Source organism: Lathyrus oleraceus, chromosome 4 (genome assembly GCF_024323335.1).
Source record: "Lathyrus oleraceus cultivar Zhongwan6 chromosome 4, CAAS_Psat_ZW6_1.0, whole genome shotgun sequence".
NCBI lineage: Eukaryota > Viridiplantae > Streptophyta > Magnoliopsida > Fabales > Fabaceae > Lathyrus > Lathyrus oleraceus.
In genome coordinates, this window is record NC_066582.1 from 67,411,442 (window position 1) to 67,435,140 (window position 23,699).

General features: G+C 35.4%; 2 protein-coding genes across 2 annotated transcripts; both read left to right on the top strand.

The window, feature by feature from the left end:
- Positions 1–7,665: 7,665 nt before the first annotated feature.
- On the top strand, positions 7,666–11,031 carry LOC127073413 (protein BUD31 homolog 2). Its single transcript, XM_051014564.1, has 4 exons — positions 7,666–7,824; positions 8,809–8,908; positions 9,000–9,187; positions 10,612–11,031. Exons 2-4 carry the CDS (start codon positions 8,815–8,817, stop codon positions 10,765–10,767), a joined length of 438 nt encoding a protein of 145 aa, XP_050870521.1. The 5' UTR covers positions 7,666–7,824; positions 8,809–8,814; the 3' UTR covers positions 10,768–11,031.
- Positions 11,032–11,284: 253 nt separating this feature from the next.
- LOC127073410 (probable E3 ubiquitin-protein ligase LUL4) lies at positions 11,285–13,102 on the top strand. Its single transcript, XM_051014561.1, has 3 exons — positions 11,285–11,966; positions 12,089–12,599; positions 12,682–13,102. Exons 1-3 carry the CDS (start codon positions 11,533–11,535, stop codon positions 12,796–12,798), a joined length of 1,062 nt encoding a protein of 353 aa, XP_050870518.1. The 5' UTR covers positions 11,285–11,532; the 3' UTR covers positions 12,799–13,102.
- Positions 13,103–23,699: the final 10,597 nt, after the last annotated feature.

The following is a 23,699-nucleotide window of genomic DNA, read 5'->3' on the forward strand; positions in this document are numbered from 1 at the left end:
GCTTACGTGGTGGTTGATGACCATTCCAGATACACGTGGATAAGCTTCATCAGAGAGAAGTCAGATACATTTGATGTCTTCAAAGATCTGTGCATAAGACTTCAAAGGGAAAAGGACAGTTGTGTGGTCCGGATTAGAAGTGATCATGGTACTGAATTCAAGAATTCCAAGTTTGATGAGTTTTGCTCGTCTGAAGGAATAAGCCATGAGTTCTCCTCTCCTATAACTCCTCAGCAGAATGGAATAGTTGAAAGAAAAAATAGAACTATCCAAGAATCTGCCAGAGCAATGATTCATGCAAAGAAGCTCCCTATGCACTTTTGGGCTGAAGCAATGAATACCGCGTGCTATGTTCACAACAGAGTCACCTTGAGAAAAGGAACCTCCTCCACTCTGTATGAAATATGGAAGGGCAGAAAACCCACTGTGAAGTACTTTCATATTTTTGGAAGTAAATGCTACATTCTCACAGATCGTGAACAAAGAAGGAAGCTAGATCCCAAAAGTGATGAAGGCATATTTCTGGGATACTCCACTAACAGCAGAGCCTACAGAGTGTTCAACTACAGGACCAATGTCCTGATGGAATCCATAAATGTCATTGTGGATGATAAAGAGGAAGGAACCGATGTCATGGAGGATGTTGAAACATTCCTTGACAGTCCAACTGACAGTCCAGTCAAGTCTGAAGAAGTACAGGAACCTCCTCCTGAATGTGAAGTAGAGGCACCCTCCAAAGTGCCATCTATCAGGATTCAGAAAGACCACCCTAAGGATCTTATCATAGGGGATCCCACCAGTGGTGTAACTACCAGGTCAAGAGGAATAAACTCAAATTCCTGCTTTGTTTCCAAGGTTGAACCAAAGAATGTGAAAGAAGCCCTGACTGATGAATACTGGATCATTGCCATGCAAGAGGAACTCGAGCAGTTCACAAGGCATGAAGTATGGGAGCTAGTTCCAAGACCTGAAGGGTCCAACATCATTGGTACCAAGTGGATCTACAAAAACAAATCTGATGAGAAAGGAGTAATTACTAGAAATAAAGCAAGACTAGTAGCTCAAGGATACACTCAAGTAGAAGGGGTAGACTTTGATGAGACATTTGCTCCTGTGGCTAGACTTGAGTCCATCAGATTGCTGTTGGGGGTAGCATGCATCCTGAAGTTTAAGCTATTCCAAATGGATGTGAAGAGTGCATTCTTGAATGGCTACCTGAATGAAGAAGTTTATGTGGAACAACCCAAAGGGTTCTGTGATCCTAACCAACCTGAGCATGTATACAAGTTGAAGAAAGCCTTGTATGGGTTGAAGCAAGCACCCAGAGCTTGGTATGAAAGGTTAACCGAATTTCTGACCTCAAATGGATACAGAAAGGGTGGCATTGATAAAACCTTGTTTGTAAAGGATGAAGAAGGCAAAATCATGATAGCTCAAATCTATGTTGATGATATAGTCTTTGGTGGAATGTCAGAACAAATGGTTAAACAATTTGTTCACCAGATGCAGTCTGAGTTTGAAATGAGTCTAGTGGGAGAACTGACCTATTTCCTTGGAATGCAAGTAAACCAAATGGAGGACTCTATGTTTCTCTCCCAAAGCAAGTATGCCAAGAACATAGTTAAGAAGTTTGGTATGGATAATGCCAGGCACAAGAGGACTCCTGCTCCTACTCATCTGAAGTTAACCAAAGATGATGGAGGGCCTAGTGTCGATCAATGCCTGTACAGAAGCATGATAGGTAGTCTACTGTATCTAACTGCAAGTAGACCTGATATTTCTTATGCAGTTGGAGTATGTGCCAGATACCAAGCAGAGCCCAAGGTGAGCCACTTGAATCAAGTCAAAAGGATTCTCAAGTACATCAATGGGACGTGTGACTATGGGATGCTGTATTCACATGGGTCTGAGCCTGTCCTATCTGGGTACTGTGATGCTGATTGGGCTGAAAGTGCTGATGACAGAAAAAGCACATCAGGTGGATGTTTCTTCTTAGGAGAAAACCTCATATCGTGGTTCAGCAAGAAGCAGAATTGTGTCTCTCTGTCCACTGCAGAGGCTGAATACATAGCTGCAGGAAGCAGTTGCTCCCAACTGGTCTGGATGAAACAGATGCTCACTGAGTACAATGTCTCTCAAAATGTCATGACATTGTTCTGTGATAATCTCAGTGCCATCAATATCTCCAAGAATCCCATCCAACACAGCAGAACCAAACATATTGACATTAGGCACCACTTCATCAGAGATCTGGTGGAAGACAAGGTGATCACTTTGGAACATGTAGCCACGGATCTTCAACTGGCTGACATATTTACAAAGGCTCTGGATGCTACTCAGTTTGAAAACTTAAGGAGCAAACTGGGAATATGTCTCTCTGAGACCTTATAGCAACCACTGATGTTTGGGGATAAATTGTTTAATATCTCTGCCTATTAAACAATTTGTACTAGGCTATGATGGGTCAACAGATCATAGCTATGCTGCTTACAACAAGGGTGGATACAAGAGGGTAAGGAGACACCCTACAGAGAGAAGGCCAATGTACCTGCAGGAGTTCAAGGATGCTGTTCATGCAGGAGTGGTTCTGGATGTCATAAACAAAATCATGGCATCTGATATGGTGGTACCTACTGTAAAGCAAAAGTGGGTGATCACTTGATCGAAGCTGTGAAGCAAGATCAAGTGGATGTTAACTTGGTTGAAACTGTGAAGTAAAACCAAGTCTGGAACTCTGTCATTGTGCTCTGGCTATGTTGTTGGCTTTGGCAACATTTGTGACAAAAAGGGGGAGTAATAACCACCAATACCCATGACAAACAGAGTGGGTCTCTACAACAGACTCTCATGACAGATCTGAAGATTCCCCCCTGCAGCTGATGTTGAAGTTTAGGTGCAACTTCTCATATGTGTGTGCTGCTATGTGAAGTTTTTTCTTAACTTCCATGTGTGTGAGTGTGCTGCCACTCTGAGTGTATTAGCTAGTATTATTCCGCTGCTATGAACTCTGTTATGGGGATCAAAGTGTTTTAGCCAAAAATTTGCCAAAGGGGGAGTTTGTAGGTGTTTAATTGGCTGCATTATATGGTAAAACACTAATGTCTTGACTGATGTCATGACATGTATGTGTGACTACATTGTAGTTACTGCAGGACTAGCTAACACAGGATTATTGAATGCTGTGACATTCATACCTGTCAACAGATACTAAGGAACAGAAGTTCTGTTAGAACTTAGTATTCATTTGCAGTCTGGTTATCAAGGAAGAACCAGACCTGGCATAATGCCTACTGACTGAATGTCAAACTGGATGTTGTGACATTCATCATTGACAGCAGCTACTGAAGATTAGGCAGAGTGGTGTTCTGCTATACTTCAGCATATTACTTAGTTTGTTCTTCAAGAGAATAACAGAACTAACTTAAGGCCAATTGTGTAAATGTTAAGTTGGACACTTTGACATTTATTAATGTAAGCTGTTACTGTAGTATGGTCATTTTGATCATGTAAATGTCAGCAAATTTGTACAGTCTGTTTTCTGGAAAAACAGACTCAGCATATGGACCTTGATGTCAAGCTGAATGTCGTGACATTCATTCCTGACAGCATATGCTAAATTGTAGGTTGTTCAGTTTTCTGTTTCAGCTTTTTCTCAGGCTATTCTTTAGGGATTCAACAGCTGAGAGAAAATCCAGGAAATCAACAACCAAGCTACATTCAATGAACCTAACAAATAGCCTATTTGTTAGCAACCTAAATGTTGAATTTGAGGGAACTTGTGTGACCTAAAATTCAGGAAAATACAGGTGCAAAAGCCCAGGTGCTGCAATATAAAAAGGAAGGCATTCCTTCATTCAGTTTCGGGGATTTTGAGGCGTGAAGATTTAGTGTGTCCATCATACTTCACTGTTGTATTTTGTGAGTCTAGTATTAGACGTATCTTGTAAGCCAAGCCATTATCAAGTAGATGATAGCTTTGGCATAGGGTGTTCATTGAGTTGTAAGTGTTGTGTCACTCAAAGCTTTTAAGCGTGAGTGTTGTGTATCTTGATTTAAGCTGTGAAGCATAATGAAGAGTTGTTTTTGAAGTGTGACTTCAAAGTGTTTTTAATATCACTGAGGTGATTGAGGGGGAGTGAGTAGGAACTCTGATCTTAGGTTAAGATTGAAATTGCATTGGGTAGGGATTAAGTGAGAAGTTGTAAACGAGTGAGTTTAGCTTTGAATTGATACTACTAATAGTGGATTTCCTCCCTGGCTTGGTAGCCCCCAGATGTAGGTCATGTTGGACTGAACTGGGTGAACAATTACTTGTGTTATTTACTGCACTTACTGTTAAGTTCTGCATAATCCCTGTCTGTGCAGAATTGGATGTCATAACAACCAGTGTGACATCCAAAGTCTGATAACTAGAATTTCATCACTCAACAAATAACCCAGCTTTTCCATAAACACAAAATTGCAAGTGGAGTACGATAGATGTGAGGAGTGCTAATACATCCTAGTTGCATAACCAACCCCCATATCCAGATTTCTCTTTTTTTTATACCTTTTTGTGGGTTTTGTTCGACCTTTTTTCCATTCCCTTTGGAAACAATAAATTTCGGTGTCGACTCTTGTTTTTTTAGTTAAGTTAATCAATAACTTAATCTCAATTTTTAATGTCGCGACAATATCCGATGTAAAATCTATAAAAAATAATGACACATTTTTTGGTTCCAAAAGGAATAAAAAATTAGAGAGTTTTTATCTCGGTTTATTTAAAAATTGAGGTATAATATCCGACGTAAAATCTATAAAAAATAAATGCGTCTTTTGGATCTAAATAAAACATAAAATTGCAGGAGCTGAGAATCGAATCTCAAACCATAAACAACTATTTATGTCGATTTTTGTACAACTCGAGAAAAAATTTGTTATTTTTGAAAAGGCACTTCCAGGAGCTATACCTTCTATTGTTTATTATTCAAAGTATAAACTTTATCATAAAAAATATTATTTGTATTAGTGCTAGAATACTTATTTTAAACTTTTATATATTCCACAGCTTATTTCATAACTTAAACCACACATAAGTTTAAATTGATGAGTAGAAAATAAATTGCATTAAAAATATATATTAGACAAATAACAAAAAAGAATCCATTCACATAACAATATCATACAAAGATGCAAAGTTATTCTCTAAGAATAATAGCTCGTCTCTAAATTAATTAAACATGCAAATAATTAATCATGCAAGTATAATTTTAGAAAGCAATACATAAATCATATATTTAAATGATGGAATTTCAGTGGTTACTTTCTATGCAACATAATCTCTCTGTCTCAAAAAGGAATCTTTTGCTTACTGCCAAAAAAAATTGTGAATATAATTGACAAAGCTCTAATGTTTTATTATTTATTAATTACAATTTTGATCTTCGACTATAGTTTCTACTTTTAGATTGATAGTTAAAGAGTTTACTTTTGCTATTTTTAAATAATAAATGAGTTAAAAATATTGATAAAATGTTTATCGAATAAAGAAGCACATATGTGTTTCCTACAAGTGTTACTGCATTCCTACAAGTGTTACTGCATTTCTCAATGTATCAGTCAACCACTTTCAACTATTTTCCAAAATGTGTGATTCATTTATTAAAATTATATCTATAAAAAGTTATACTATCAACTTACTGCTCCTTCCATTCTACGATATGTGATATATTTAAAATAAAAAAGTGTTTTAAAATGAATGATTTATTTTAATTTTTTATAATTTTTTTTCAATTTTATCTTTTAATTATTATTATTTTTATCATTTTTAATATATGATAAAATATTTTAATAAAAATATCATTCTCTTTTATTTATTTATAATTTGTGTGAAATGGTCAACTAGATCATTCATTCATTGTAGGATGGAGGAAGTATTGTGTTTCAACGTTAAAATTATAATCACCTTCTTGTGTTTCAGTACAGAAATAATCAAATCTGATCATGTTATTATATTGGGCAATAATAGTTGACATGTACCAATAAATCAGAAATTAGGTTCCATAATAATTTATCTTACACGATTTATAAAATATTTTATAAAATGCATCTGATCGCTCAAATTTCCTTTCAAGTTTTCTTTAACAAATTATAATAATATAACCAAATAAAAAGTTAGGTAGACTAAATTTATAAGCATGCATTAAACACTCAATGATGACATATTTTTTTAATAAAACTTATGCTTAGAGTGAGAGGTAACTCTTAAAATAAGTTCTACTACATTTTTTAATTTTGCTGGGCAGCAAAACCCTATATGAAAATTATTTAAAATTTAAACTTATTGTTAAATAAGCATATATAAAATAATGACTTGATAGTGAACCACTGGACAAAATATCCCAGATCCCCCAGCTAGTCTAGGAGAATGGCATCTGCGGAAAGTTAACGACTAATGGAACTTCAATCCATGGCAAAGCTTCGCAAGATCGGAGTGTCGCAAATGGAAGCACCGTCATGATCATGTGTTAACTGACGCAGTCATGTCAACTGAAGAAAAACCAAGTCGTACTTATATGGCTTGGTACATATCGGTTGGTTTTCAGTTCATCGCCGAGGATATGTACTTGTACGACCCACGCCAGATGACTTACACACCTGACACCTCAACATCAAACCCCCAACAGTAGTGTTAGACTGGATACACACAACCCCCTGTCTGTCAAACGTTCTGTTCAACCAACACACAAAGATACAACCAAAACATTCCATACACCCAACCCCAATACCAAGAGCATACCCCATGCCACCACCAATAAATTGACCATCAACTTGAGACTCAACATCGCTTCGCACCCATCCCATCATCCTACCAAAGTCGCCTAAGCCAGAACACCCAACGATCATTCAACACCAACCGCCCCTCCTCCTACCGTAGCCAAGAAGCCCAAACCTCACAAAACCAAAACATCCAACAACCCTATCTCTATCAAACACCCCAACAACTTTTCCAACCTATCCTCGACGCATCATTCACACCCATGTCTCCCTTCAACCATCCCGGTCGCCCATCATTGAGTCAACCACATCCCAACTTCTCTGGCATGGGTCATGAGCTCAGCTACGGCGGTACACCATCGATGCATTCTGAAGACTATGCCGACTTGTCTGAGTACCTCAACAAACCTTCTCCTGTAGTTCGTAGTGATGCTTCTGATCCCTCAGATGCTCAAACACCGGTACCGAATCATCAACGTGGGTTAGGGCCACGGATTATGGTAGCTAGAGGATGTGGGACCGGAGGTCGGTTAGGTGATCCCGGTCATCACCATTAGGTTTCTTTGTGTAAACGACAAATTTTATTAATATCAATTGGTCCTATATCAAGTTTATCTATCACGTATACCATTTACCAAAAAAATAGTATTTTACACTGAGGATCCAATTGAATTGGCGCCTCCTCTTAAGTCCTACACAGGGGCGCCAATTGGATTGGTTAGGGCACCTGCCCTAGCCGATCCAATTGGCGCCTCCATTCAATTTTTAAGAGGAGTCTCCAATTCAATTGACGACTCCTCCTAAAAGTGGGGTAGTTTGAGAATTTTTTTAAAATCCGGAATATTTTAGGAATTTTTTTTTAAAAAATGGGTTATTTTCGTAAAAAATTTAAATTAAAAGGCTATAGAAGGAAAAAAACATTTAAGCTAAGAATGAACCCATTATTTATCGAGTGTATTTCTTGATATATTCTCTTCTTCTCGGCCGTCGCCTAGTAGACCGACCAACCCATCTCTCCGGCAGTTGAGCGACCAACCGCCGCACGCCCGTGTTAATTCTCCTCTGAGGGTTAGTATTTATTTTGTTCAGAGAGAAATGCTCCTTTCCCTCTCATTACTCTGTTCTATAGATGCCTCTGGGTTTCAAAATACCCTTTTCTTCCATATATTTAATCCTCTTTTTTTAATCATTAGGGTTAGGGTTTTAAATTGTTCTTCATACATTTTACTTGCATTTCTCTCACTCTACTGTTTGTTAAACGCCACCTTATAGTTCACGTCTCTTGATTAAGGTTTTCGTTGCATATTTTCCTATAATGATTTTAATTAAACTTATGGTCAAAGTTCTTTTGTTCTTGAATTTTTATATTTTATGTTTCAATAATAATGTCTTTGTAGTTTGAGATATTTGAATCATCGAAAATGGTTTATGTGTATCCAAAATGTCTTGAAGAATTAGGAAACATAGTGTTTTCTTAAGATGTTCTGTTGTAGTCACTTTTTTTCAAACTTAGAGCGAGTGTGCTAACATTATAAACTCTTTATCTTATTGTGTTTATAAGTGTTTTTTTTTTCTTTATCTTATTTGTGTTTATTAAAAGAGGATGGAATGGAGCTGAACATGATGGAATCCATTCCATCACTTACCACCATTTTCTTACCATCCGATTTGTGCGGAATGAGAAAATGGCTTTGTTCTGTCTCAAAATATCCAAACAATGGAATGGAACCTCTATCTGCTCCTTTCCATTCCGTTCCGCTCCTTCCAAACATACCTTAAAGACCATCTATCAAGGGAGAAGAACCAAGTCTATACAAATGATAGGATACCTCATTCTTTAAGGCTTCCTCTTATTTTTAGGGAACTTGTCTTATTATATCTATTAAGTAACTCAACCCAACTAACCGACTTAGCTAACTACCAATTGAGCCACTTAACAATAATAGAGTAGATCTATCACAACTTCATAACTTGTCCCTTTGAAGTTCCATTTATTTTACTTCCTAGGATGAATGTAAATTGACCCTTCAATATTATATTTTTCTTTGACAGATAAAAATGCCAAAAGTAAAGACAAGCCGAGTTAAATACCCAGAAGGCTGGGAGTTAATTGAGCCTACACTTCGCGAACTTCAAGCAAAGATGAGGGAAGGTTGGAATCTTACATTTTATGCAGTCCTTACTATATTCTTTTTCATTCTGAAATCTTTCAAAGTAATATTGTTATATTCTTTATGTGGCAGCTGAGAATGATCCACACGATGGCAAAAGAAAATGTGAGACTTTGTGGCCTATATTTAAAATTGCACACCAGAAGAGCCGCTACGTATTTGACCTCTACTATAAGAGAAAGGAAATTTCTAAAGAATTGTATGAATTCTGTTTAGATCAAGGATACGCTGACCGCAATCTTATTGCAAAATGGAAGAAGGTACCTATATTGATTTTATATATTTATTTGAAAGTGCTCTTTTTATATATTTTTTCCATAGGAAAATAAATTTCATTTGATGGGAAATAGTATAAGTACAGCCAAGAGGAAGTGAGAAATCCATATCTAAGAATCTGAAATCGCAACACTTGCCTTAAGCCTAACACAAAAAGAGAAGATGTAAACCCTATTTTCCAAATGAACTTCTTGGTGAAGTAACCTTAACTATATGTATATTTCTCTCCAACCTCATTCAAGGACTGCAAATGATCCACGCTGCCTAAATTTATAATCTCCTTGTTTTGGTCAAAGCTTTGCTTATACACCCATTAAAAACGGCTCGAGTCGGCAGAATGCCTAGAGCTCTGATAATTCTAAAAGGTCATTTCATAGGGAATAAGTCACCTTACAGTGCAAGAATAAAATTCTTATTGCTTAGCTAAATCCATATATATGACAAGTATGTTAAGGTTTTGAAGTTGCAAAAAGTCGTTTGTATTAAACATGTTGAGCAACATTGTCCAAAGTAAAGGACTTGATCATTTAGTGTGCTTTTGGTTTTAAAGTGGGTTTATCACTGATAATTTTAAAGTTATGCATGTGACTATGTGAATGTGAGTATGGAACCAAGGTCCAAAGTAAATTGATTGAGAGAGATATATAGACTCGATTAAAACTTAAAGGTGATTGTAGTGCACTAGTTTAGCTAGCCATATTCAAATCTCTTAGGTTTTGGAGATTCTACCTACGGCAATTTTCCCCATACTAGTGTGATGAACTAGGTTAAAATCCAATGGATGAACCAAATGGTGTGAATCTTGGCAGGACCCTTATTGGTGTACCTTGTATTTGGTAACACATTTACAGCCACTTTCTCGCCTCCCAATACAGCTTTGACCACAATTTATAGAAGCTTTGAATTGAAGCTTCAATTCTCCTTGCCGTGTGATTGTGATTTGCCCAATTTCCAAAACACTCACTTAATTGTGATTTGTGAACTGTTGCTTGAGTTTCTACTTTAAGTCTGTTTTAGTTGTGGCTCCTTAATGGGGATATATCGAATGTGATCCAATGGCTACATGGTAGGGCAATTGCTTTACATCAAAAGATAAAATGCATATCCATTGTAATTGCTAGATATAAGAATGTATTGATTGTGTGATGAACTATATCTACTCAATACACTTGGAGAGTCGAGTTTTGTTAGTCTGTTATTCTTTAGACATTTTTTTTAAGGTCATTGATACTGGTGATAAAAATTGTTGAAATATTCTTTTGATTGGCGTGAGTGAATTGATGTACTTTTTTATTTTTATTTTTTTAATTTCTACGAAGTGTTACTATTAAAATATATGGATTTTTTTTCGAGTAGTGATATTTATTGTGAGTACTTGAATCGTGATGTTTTTGTTTATGAATTGCAGCCTGGTTATGAACGCCTTTGTTGCTTAAGGTGCATCCAGCCACGCGATCACAACTATGCCACGACTTGTGTTTGCAGAGTGCCCAAGCATCTTAGAGAGGAGAAGGTTATAGAGTGTGTTCACTGTGGTTGCAAGGGTTGTGCAAGCGGGGACTGATCGAACCTCGATTCTATTATCCAGAGGGTTTGTTGGAATCATTTGGTTATGTGTTCTGAAACCCTCCCAGGGCTTAACTTCTCCACCTTGTATTACAGTTTACTAACCTCAAAGAGCTATGCACTGGGAAAGTTTTAGTTAATTATTATATCATCAGCATAGTTCAAAACTGACTTGAGTTTTGTAATATTTGGTTTGGAATAGTCGAACAACTTGTAATACTTTTTGCTCCTTGTATTATTATTATTTCTTAGACTTCTTCTACCTTTGCTCAATAGTCAATACATAGCATAGATCATGGTTTTTTTAATACAAGTTTATCCATCACTTTAATCATTTTTTTATATTGCTCATTTCTGTAAGCAAAAAACTAAAATATTCGGCTAAATTTAAGATAATGTTTGATTCTTGTTATCCATCTTTTGTCAACTCATTTGATGAAGAAATTTTCAAATCTCAGGAGCGATAAGTTCTTTCAAAATATCTTCAAATCTCAACAATCCACGTTGGTGTTTAAACTTGAATTTTCAAACAAAAAAATATTAAAGAATTTTATCAACTTTGGCTTTTTCTTTTTTCTATCACAATGCCATTTTTTTATAATAATATACATGCCAATGAAAAGATGAAAGGGAAGCATGGATTAAAAATTGGCAAGTAGTGTTTTGTTGTTTGAGTAAACAAAAAGAAAAAGAAGAAAAACTGGATCTGAAGAGTGGACTTGACACACAGCATCTTTGTCTTGTGTCAGTGTATGTTTGAGAGATGGGTGGTTCATGGAGTAACAATAATAACAGAAACAGAAGAAGAAACAGTTACCATGAACACTACCCACCTCCTCCTCCAACCTACTATTATCAATACTCTTCTCAACCTCACCCTATGATGCCACAGCCTCAGCCTCCTCAAGGTTACTTTCCTCCTCATTCTCATCACTTCTACTCAAATCTCCCTCACCACCCTTCCTATGCAGCAGCAGCCGCAACAACGACGACAAATACTCAACCGTTCGGAGTAGATTTGAATGTGAATGTTGTTGCTCAACCACCTCCACCACCGCCGTATGTTGACCATGAAACTGCAAAGAAGGTAAAGAATGATGTCAATTTGCATAAACATACTCTACAGCTCCACCTGGATCCCAACAATTCCGATCACCACTTGATTTCCTTCGTTTTCGACGCCCTCTACGATGGCAGGTTCGTCACTCGCTCAAACCTTTTTTACTTATCTTTGTCTAGTTTCATCAATGAGTGATAATTAGATTGTTAGTTTCTGTTTATCTTAACTAAATTGCTCTCTTTTTATTTGTAATGGCCAGAATTACAATCTTTTACTTAGCGAAAGAAGAAGAACATAAATGTAGGTTTTTTCCTCTATTTCCTGAAGCGTTTGAGCCGATAACGTTCCCCTTTCAGAAAGGAGTTGGTCAGAAATTCTGCCAGCCTTCAGGAACAGGCATTGATTTAGGTTTCTTTGAGTTGGATGATCTTTCAAACCCTTCACCTGAGGAAGATGTGTTTCCTCTTGTAATATGCGCCGAAACAACGCCTTTGGCAGATCACGAAACTCCCTCTAGTTCCTTTGTAGATGCATCCCCTCATATGCAAATAACTCAAGCTGTTTTGGAGAAAACCAATGGAACTGGTCCTTTTCAGGTTAAAGTAGTTAGGCAGATTCTATGGATCGATCAAGTTCGTTATGAACTGCGAGAGTTATATGGAATTGGTAACTCAACAGCGCCTGATTTCGATCGTAATGATCCTGGAAAAGAGTGTGTGATATGCATGACTGAACCCAAGGATACTGCTGTCTTACCTTGCAGGCACATGGTACAATTTCTTGTCTAGTTTTTTGGTTTTCATATAATGTGTATTATGATTATTTTCATTCAACATTTGTTGCATTTTCCAGTGTATGTGTAGCGAGTGTGCGAAAGCGCTGCGTGTTCAGTCAAATAATTGCCCTATATGCCGCCAACCTATCGAGCAACTTATAGAGATCAAGATAAACGACGACGATGACGAATGACACCATTTTTCCTTGAAGCCAAACTGAACAAGAGCATGTTCTTTTTTCTTCACTTAATGTAAATTGCAGTCAAAGTAATCTGTTTATAGTTCATATGCAATGTAATCAAATAGAAAAATTAGACTCTATGTGGTTTTGCATAATCTATATTGTACATGTGATTATTTTGTTTTGGTATGTGACTTTGTGAGTGATATTTATGAGATGAACAGTTGTATTGTAGATTTGATTTGGTCACTGGAAAATCTTTTTTGTAATGTATCTTAGGAGTGAAGGTTCCTCTAATGTGTTGTGTTTTTGAAAATTATCACAGCTTTAGTGTTCAATGTTGATCCTACTTTCTTTATGCTTTTCACATTTCAAGTAGTTAAAAATATAAAACTTAAATGATTTTGATGAAAGAGTTGGTTTATCAATGAGTGAGAAGTAAGTGGTATAAAGAGAAAAAAAAGTGATCATTTTATGTGTTAGGATGTTCTTTTCCTTCTTTTCATTAAAAAAAAGAATGATGGTCTCCTAAGATTGCCATACAAAACTTAAATAGTTAATGAGTTAATATTCAACACCCTGACAACAGATTAATATTTAACTTACAAAATAAATATATAGGTGATGAATTAATCGACAAAATGTGCAAGTCACAAATGAGCAAGAACAAGTGTTAGAATAAATATAAAAATTAACATTAAAAAGGTATGAATGACTATATTATTTATTCCCTTGAATATAAAAACATTAATGAGGATTCACTCTCGTTCACTCAAGTCATAGAAAGTGTCAATTCTAAAAAATGGATCAAGGTTATGAAAGAAGAGTTGAAATCAATAGACGACACTAATGTATGTGATATAGTTGAGTTGCCTAAAAGTTCAAAACGAGTTGGTTGTAAATAGGCCTTTAAGACTAAATGAGACTCGAGTTAGTTGTAAATAGGCCTTTAAGACTAGACGAGACTCTAAAAGTAATATTAAAAGATATAAAGTTAGACTCATCATCAAAGATTTCACTCAAAAGGATGACATTGACTAAACAGGCTTCTAGACAATGATATCTTAAATTTAACAATACCGTTTTGTCATATGATTTTGTAGAGAACACAGTAGATCGGTGTATCTATATACTATGCCTCATTATGACTTAGAGTTTCACCAAATGGATGTGAATACCACTTTCTAAATGGCGACCTAGAAGAAAAAAGTGTATATGACTTCAGGTAAAAAAGTCAACCTGAAGTGTATATGACTCATTATGACTTAGTGTTTCACCAAACAGATGTGAAAACCGCTTTTTTGAATGGTGACTTAGAAAAACAAGTGTATATGACTCAATCCGAAGTGTTTGCTACAACAAGAAAATAAAACTTAGTGTGTAAATTAAAGAAGTCAATATAAGGACTAAAACATGCTTATAGACAATGATATCTTAAATTTAACAATACTGTTTTGTAATATAGTTTTGTAGAGAACACCTTGGATTGGTGTATCTATATGAATGTCAATGGGATAAAATTCATAATTTTAGTTTTATATGTTGATGATATTTTATTTGTTGTCTATGATGTTGCTTTGTTACATGATGTAGAGAAAATTTTCTCTAATAAATTTGAAATGAAAGATATGAGTGAAGCATCTCATCTAATAGGAATATAAGTATTATATAATAGATCACAAGGACTATTAGGATTGTCTTAGAAAATCTATATAAATAAAATATTAGAGATTTAAATAGACCCAATCTTGTTGAGATATTAGATATAATCCAAGTTGAGTTGTGTGGCTCAAGCCCAAAGCTAATTAGGGTTTATGGTTTGTTAATTAGTTTGTTATTTTACTTAGCAGTCAAGTCACTTAGGTGTATATAAATAGACACTTTGTAATCCAGTTTTATAATTATTCAATTCAATAATAAAATCCTTATTTCCTTATTCTCTCTTTCTCTCCTCACTAAAAGTGCCTCAAGCACTAACAAATTGGTATCTAGAGCTCCAATTAGATTCTTGATCGTATTTTCAAGAATCACACGTTAGAGATTGTGTTTCCGGAATCGTGGGTTGTTGTTGATCATTGCTGCAAAGATGAATGGTAACAGAAATTTACCAATCTCCCTTCCAACTCTTGACGACAGGAATTGACTTCGATGGAGAAAACAAATGTAACTTCTATTTGGTTTTCATGAAAACCTAGAAGTGGTTACTAATGGTGTTCCGGAGGTTGGTGAAGATGCAATCGACACATAGAGAACCACTCACAAGGATGCTAAGAAGAAGGACTGCAAGACGGTGTTTTACATTCAGTCGGCGGTTGATGCGACTAATTTTGACAGAATCACTCACGTTGAATCAATGAAGGAGGCATGATATATTTTTGTCAAGTACTATGTAGGAGAAGAGAAAGTCAAGGTTGTCAAGTTGCAAACTTTGCGACAATAATATGAATTATTGTCGATGAGAGAAGACGAAATATTGCAGGCTATATGTCGAAGGTGCAGAAACCCGTTCATCTCATGAAGGGTTGCGGTGAAACCCTAACTGATAAGATGATAGTTGAGAAGGTAATGCGTATGTTGACCTCTCACTTTGATCACATTATCATAGCTATTCAAGAATCCAAAAATCTTGAAACCCTAAAACTGGAAGATTTGGTTGGTTCGTTGAAGGCGCATGAGATTAGGATCATCGAAAGGAAAGAAGTTCAAGACTCGATACAAGCACTACAGGCTCAACCATGGAAGAATAATGATGGTTCCAACAAGTTCAAAGGAAAAACCGACAAGACTCAGGGCAAGAATTCTTGGTCAAATCCTCACAAGAATAAGGTCGATGATAGAGCTTCTGAATCCTCGAAAAGAGGAGAAGGAAATTCCTATCAGAAAGTCAAAGAAGAGAAAAAAGGTGTGCAGTGCTATAAATGTGAAAAGTTGGGTCACTTGACCAAGCATTATTGGTACAGGAAAGACAAGGGATCAACAAAAGGAAAGGACGAAGGAGCGAACCTTGCACATCAAGATTCTGATGATATGGTGGTTATGGTTGCAGTTGTAGATGACCATATCGAATCCAAGATTTGGTTCCTCGACTCAGGCTGCTTGAATCATATGATTGGTCAAAAAGTATGGTTAGTAGATTTCGACGAGTCGAAGAAGAGAAAGGTCAAACTTAATGATAATAACTCATTGCAAGCTAAAGGTACTGGTAACATAGTTATTCAAAGGAGTAATGGAGCGAAACACTTGATAAAATATGTACTATATATCTCTGGAATGAAGTGCAATCTGCTAAGTGTTGGACAACTGGTCGAAAATGGGTTTTCAATGGTTATGAAAGATGAAGCCTTAAAACTTTCCGACATCCATAATAACTTGGTCTTGGAATTTCCTCTGTCGAAGAATAGAATATTTAAGACCATAATCTATCCGGCTGAGGTACAATATCTGAAAATAGTTGTCAAACATAAAAATAGTTGGTTGTGGCATCTGAGGTTTGGCCATCTGAATTTTAGGTCACTCAATCAACTGATCACTCAAGATATGGTAACTGGTATACCAAGTCTTGAGATGCTCGACAAACTCTGTGAAAGTTGTCTAGTCGGAAAGCAGTCCAGGAAGTCTTTCATTTCGGCTATGCCAATGAGGTCATCCTGCATACTTGAAGTTGTACATTAAGATGTATGTGGTCCTTCTGAGGAGCATACCATTGGTGGAAACATGTATTTTGTTTCGTTTGTCGATGAGTTTAGTCGAAAGTTATGGATCTATGTGATCAAGAGAAAGGACGAAGTATTCAAAATCTTTAATAGATTCAAGATGCTTGTTGAAAACCAGATTGAAAAGAAGATCAAGGTTTTGCAAACATATGGAGGTGGAAAATACACATCCAAGATATTTTAAGCATTATGTGCAGAACATGATGTTGATCATGAGGTAACTGCTCATTATACTCCTCAACCTAATGGAATAGCAGAAATAATAAACAGGATCATATTGGACATGGCGAGATGCATGCTGAAGTAGAAGAATTTGCCAAAATCCTTATGGGATAAAGCTGTTTCGGCTGTTGTTTATATAATGAACATGTGCCTACCAAGAATTTGAAGAACAAGGTTCCTGAAAAAGCATGGAGTGGAAAACGACCATCAGTGAGTCATTTGAAGGTGTTTGGCTCTATGTGTTACAAGCATGTTCCTGATGCAAGAAGAAGGAAGCTTGATGACAAGAGTGAAGCTATAATTATGGTAGGATATCATAAGACTGGAGCATATATGTTGTTTAATCCAATTAATCAGAAGATTATGATTAGTCGAGATATTGTGAGTGGTGAAAATTCTGCCTGGGATTGGAATTCTATTAATGCAATTGACAAGCCATTGATGAACTATAATTTCAACGAAGAAAATAATGATGTAGAAGTCGAAGATATTGTTGATATTCTAATTGAAGTCGAAGTTTTTGCTGACATTTCCGACACAGTAGAAGTCAAAGAGGTTATGGCTAGCACAAGTCAGAGACCTCAAAGAACTAGAGTTTGTCCAACAAGACTTAAAGACTATGAAGTGGTTGGTGATGATTGAGTCACAAAAGATGGAGTCACAACAGATGGAGAACTAGTTCATTTTGCTTTACTTGCAGGCGCTGAACCAATTAACTATAACGAGTCTTTAAAGAATATGAAGTGGAAGTCTATTATGGTCGAAGAGCTACAAGCAATCGAAAGAAACAACACATGGGAGTTGGTCGGATTTCCAACACATACAAAAGCTATCGAAGTGAAGTGTGTGTTCAAGTTGAAACACAATGTTGATGGGTCGATAGAAAGACATAAGACAAGATTGGTAGCTTGAGGATTTCTTCAGTGAGCAGGACTCGACTACTTTGAATTCTTTGCACCTATCGTAAGATTGGAAACTGTTAGACTAGTGGTAACCTTGACATGTAAGCAAGGTTGGTCGATATTTCGCTTAGATGTGAAATCGACATTTTTGAATGGACCTTTAGATGAAGAGGTGTATGTTACATAACCTCATGGGTTTGTTATTCAGGAGGAAGTAAGGAAAGTATACAAGTTGCACAAAGTGCTCTATGGTCTCAAGCAGGTACCTATGGCATGGAACAAGAAGATCGAATCATACTTGGTCAAATTGGGATTCGTCAAATGCAAATCTGAGTATGGTGTCTATGTTCAGGTTGTGGAACAAGATATAACAATCATCTGCTTATATATCGATGACTTGCTGGTAATTAAAAATAGCTTGAAGTACTTGTCAAAGTTCAAAGAGCTGATGAAGAAAGAATTTGAAATGTCGGATCTGGGAAAGTTATCATACTTCCTAGGCATGGAATTTCAAATGTCGAAGCAAGGTATAGTGCTATGTCAAGGAAAGTATGTCAAGGAGATACTCAAGAGATTCATGATGAATGATTTGACTCCTTCATCTTTGTTTATCGAACCAAATTTGAAGTGGGAGAAGCATGGAGAGGAATACAAAGTCGATGCAACTTTGTTTTCCTCTCCATGCTTCTCCAACTTCAAATTTGGAGAAGCTTGGAGAGGAAGACAAAGTCGATGAAACTTTGTTCAAACAAATTATCGAATCTCCTGAGATATGTGTGCAACAATCGACCTGATATATGTTTCTCAGTCAGATTAGTGAGCAAATATATGAGTGAACCAAGGGTGTCACACATGAAGGCTACAAGAAGAATTCTGAGATACTTAAAAGGATCGACAAACTATGGAATTTTATTTCGAAGAGAATGTGAAAGAAAATAAGTTATGGTTACTTGTTATTCAAATGCTGATTGGTGTGGAGATAAGGAAGATCGAAGAAGCACAACTGTGTGGCCAAAGCCTAAAGCTAATTAGGGTTTAGGATTTGTTACTTAGTTTGTTAATTTACTTCGTAGTCAAGTCACTTATGTGTATATAAATAGACACTTTGTAATCCAATTTTATAATTATTCAATTCAATAATACAATCATTATTTTCTTGTTCTCTCTTTCTCTCCTCACTAAAAGTGCTTCAAGCACTAACAAATCTTAGGGGTAGGCGACCAAGATCACCGCTTAAGACTTCAACTTTATTTATTTATAATAAAATCTAATTGTTTGTGTAGAAAGAAAATATTAATAATTTTTTATAATAATTAAACACTAATATCCGTTTAGAATGTATATAGTTTATTTAAAATGACTTTTATAGATAACAAGAAACTTGATATTTACTATTTTTATTTTTAGAAATTTTGGCAATATATTTTTCTTTAAATTTTTTTTCTTTCAAATTATGATGAGAAGAACATCTAAATGAGTTAGTTAGTTTTATTACTGATGAAAAAATATTAAAGAAATCAATTCTAAAATTTAAATAAATAAATTTTAATTTCAAAAAACTCATTACAATTTAAATAAAATATATTTATTTTACTAAAATATTATTATATTATATTCAAAGAATTAAATTTTAAATTTTGACTTAGACCTTGAGATATGTTGACCCTAGATTCAAAATGGATAAATGCTCTGCATGGATAATTTATATTCAGAAAAGAGATAAATTTAGTCAAATGCAATGTTCCAATAATGAATTGGAATGACAAAATAAATTATATTGCCCATGCATAAGTGGCCGGGAGCTTATTGTATGCCCAAACATGTACTTGATCATACTTTTGTCGTTGATATGCTGGGTAGATATCAAATGTAATCTTGGAATGAATAACTAGAAAGGTGCAAAAAAGGTTTTTTAGGTACTTACAAGGCAATAAAGATTACATGCTCACGTATATAAGGCTGAATCACCTCAAAGTGGCTGGCTACACAAATTCATAATTTGCGGGATGCATGGACTCAAGAAATTCCACATCTAGGTATGGTTTACTTCTGATCGGCGATGAAATATCTCGGAATAATTGGGATAACATTCTATGATGTAGGAAGGATGGTTGTGCGTATCAAAGAAGAAGTCATGCATTGGGAAGGTTTGGCAGACTTTGTGCAAGTTTGGTGTCTGATGTCATAATGACTATTTTTATACCTTTCTAGATAAGGAATTAACTCACAAGTTTAACTTACAACTTCTTAATGACGTATGAGCTTTTTAACCCATTCAAGTTTGTTTCAGGCCCAAAACAACATTTTACTATTTTAAACAATTTTCTATTTTATTTATGGTTTGGATTAAAATCCCAATAGGGTTTCTTTGTTTATGTATTTAAACACTTTTGGCATCACCGTCAGGATTAATTTTATATAATAATATTCAGTATTTTTCTCTATATGATGGATACAAGAATTTTATCTGACAGGTTTGCTGCTTGCAACCTGTATTTTCACTCTAGGTTTAACACTTACTAATCCGTAGTGTTTTCGACTAGGTTAGGTGGCATCAGAACAAGTTTCTCTTGTTTCTTTTTGTAACTTTTTCAACCATGGGAGACAACCAGTGACCTAAGCATATCTAGAGAGAATTACTGCGACTTTTACCATGACTTTAACTACTTTGACTGAATAGATGACGACTTTAGCACTCAGGTGAACAACACCAGTAACAACGAAATTCAGCGAAGAGACATATGAGGTAAAAAAATAAGGGTTCCGTGAGGTGGAAACAATTGTGTTGTTATTGCTGAAAATTCAAGTTCTGGAGAAGAAAAATCCTACGAGGAAGAAGTTGTTATTTGTGGGAATCGTCAGGATAACCATCACTATCTACGAAACAATGTGAGTGGAGGAGTTTCTGGATTGGAAGATCGACGTTGATAGACTTTTTGACGTTATAGACATCTCTGAGAATAAGCAAGTTAAGATGGCAGAGATCAAGCTGAAGAGTACTTCTACTGTCGAATGGGATAAACTTGTTGTTTAGAGGCAAAGGTAAATGAAGGGGCTAGTTAGAACTTAGAGAAGAATGAAGCAATTGTGATGAAGCGCTTTTTACTAGAGGTTTATGAATAAATTCTTTATAAGATGTATATTGAGTGTGTCTAGGGAAAGAGAACTGTGATAAAATACATAGCCGAGTTCTTGCATTTTTCTATGTGCAATGAATTTGGAGAATCAGAGAGATAGAAAGTGGCTCGATACATCAGTGGCTTAAAGGGTTCCTTACAGGAGAAGATGGATTTACAGACTATATGGACTATGGCTGAGGCATCCAGTTTAGCTTTGAAGGAAAAATTGATGGAGAAATCCCCTCAAAATTTCTCATCTCTTAGAAGGTATTTTCCCCCATAATAACTTTTAATCATCAAGAGACAAGGAAAATGGTGCAATAATCAGAGATCTCAACCTTGGAAATAAGGGGGATAACAACTCTAGCGGTGTGTAGTAGGATAAAATACCAGTCCTGATGTAGAATAATCCATAAACTAAACCACTGATACATTTGTCCAACAAGGAGAGTCACTGCTGTTGCGGAAGAAAGGGATAAGGAGGAGGAAGGAGAAGGATATGCAGTTAAGTATGATGAATATGGAGAAGTTGAGTTTGCAGAGGAAGAATATGATGAGTAAGTAAATTTTATGTTGTAGATAATTTTACTAGCATCCAAAGATGAAGGTAAGCGCAACAATTTGTTTAAACAAAATTATTCTATCAAGAACAATGTGTGTAATCGGATCGTGCATAATGGCATCACAAAGAATATGGCGTCGCAAAAATTGGTAGTTTATTTGAAGTTGTCCACAGAACTTCATGAGAAGATATACACCCTTAATTGGGTAAGAAAAGGCTTCCTCGTTCGAGTAACGCTAGCCTGCAGAGTTCCTATTCCCATCAAAAAACATTACAGAGAAGAGGTACTTTGTGAGATTATTGATATGGATGTTTTTCATATTTTACTTAGTAGACCTTGGAACTTTGATAATGATATCACTTATTGAAGACGGGATAACACAATGATGTTTTCATGGAGCATACATAAAATTTACGTGGCTCTTTTTTTGGGCTTTGATGAAAATCCAGGAGGAAAGAATTCTAGTTTCTTGGTGATGACGCAAAGTGAAAAGGAGCTTGACGAAGCTATTAAAGAAACTGAATGTTTCTGTCCAATGGTGATTAAGGGGTTGATTAGTGTTGTAAAGGAAGAAGCAGCAATTCCAAAAGAAGTGCTAGAGATCCTAGAAGATTTTAAGGAATTACTGAATTATTTGCCTCCTATGCGAGACATTCAACATCATATTGACCTCATTCCAGAGTCTAACTTACCAAACCTTCCTCACTATCATATGATCCCTAAGGAGAATGAGATTTTAAGGGAGAAAATTAAATGTTTGTTAAAGAAATGACTCATTCGTGAAAGCATGAGTCCCTGTGCAGTACCGGTACTTCTAGTCCCTAAGAAGGGAAATCAATGGTGAAGGTATGTTGACAATAGAGCCATCAACAAGATAACTATCAAGTATCGATTCCTTATTCCCTGTTTGGAAGACATGATTGACGAGTTGGTGTGAAGAAGATTTCTTCTTGTCCTTGCTTATAATTTTGATGAAGACAAACACATCAACAAAAAGAAGTCAAAGCTTGAAGACTAGAGCAATCAAGTTCAAATGATCATAAGATTTGGAAAGTCAATGGAAGATAACTTTAAGGATTATCATGATCATTTCATCTTGTGCATGCATTGACATCATATGAAACTTGTTTGAAACTTAATTGTTTTAGTATTTTTCAAATTGGAAAGTCAATGGAAGATAACTTTAAGGATTATCACGATCCTTTCATCTTGTGTATGCATTCATTTTAACATCATATGGAACTTGTTTGAAACTTAATTTTTTTAGTATTTTTCAAATTGATAACAGGTGTGATCGGTTACATAAACGTAAAAATGGTTTTTCAGAAGATTGTTTCAAACATTTTATTTTTGGTAAATTGTGGAATTTGAATCTTTCGTAACAACATTTTAAAATTACCATAATTTGCACCAGTTTCATAAACGTAAAAATACTTTAGTTTTTGAAAAAGTATCAGATGTAATTGGTTACATCATTTCTGGTAACCGGTTACATTTGAAAATTTCAAATTTTACATATCGCTTCAACTGTAACCGATTATGCTTATTGTGTTAACTAGTTACCACTGAAGCAATGACACTTTTTCATGAAAAAGATGATTCCAACGTTTTACAACTTTCATACATCAAACATGACAATATTTCATGAATATACACTCTTTCAAAAGGGTATATTACATGTATATATACTTGTGGTTTCAGTTTTCAAAATAGAAACTCTTAGACACATAACTTTTATATTTCAAAAGAGATTCTTTGATATACAACTTTCACATCTCATAATCAAAACAAGTTTCTACACTTTCAAATATGAAACTTTCTGCATGAAATTTCATACATAGTCATTAAAGTTTCATTCATATTATTCTGAGCACTTAGGAATATATGTTTGGATTATGATCAATATAAAGAGAAGATCAATTAATACATAGTTGATTCAAGAGCTATAAGTTATGTTACAAACTCAGAGTTGCGTATATCTTGTTGTCCAGGATTGTTGGAAACAAGAGAGTGAAAAAGACAAAAATGTTTTCTTTTTCTATTATGTTGCTTAGGTTAGAAGATTGTAGGATAGATCTTGGTAGAAGACTTGTACAAAGATCTGACATAATGGAAAATATCTCACAGGGAGTGAGGGGACTGGATTACTCTTGGTTGGAAAGAGGAACCAGGATATATCATTGTGTCTTTTACTTTCTGCATTTATTTTTCAGCATATTTACTTTCATATCATTTTTGAAAAATAACAAAATTAGTGCTAACGCTTCAAATCGAGAAAAGTCCAATAAATCAAATTCACCTTTATCTTAGAGACCGCGTATAAAATTAAAGTTGGCAGGTACTAAGGTGTTCTCGAAGATAGATCTACGTAGTGAATTTCATCAGATCAGAATC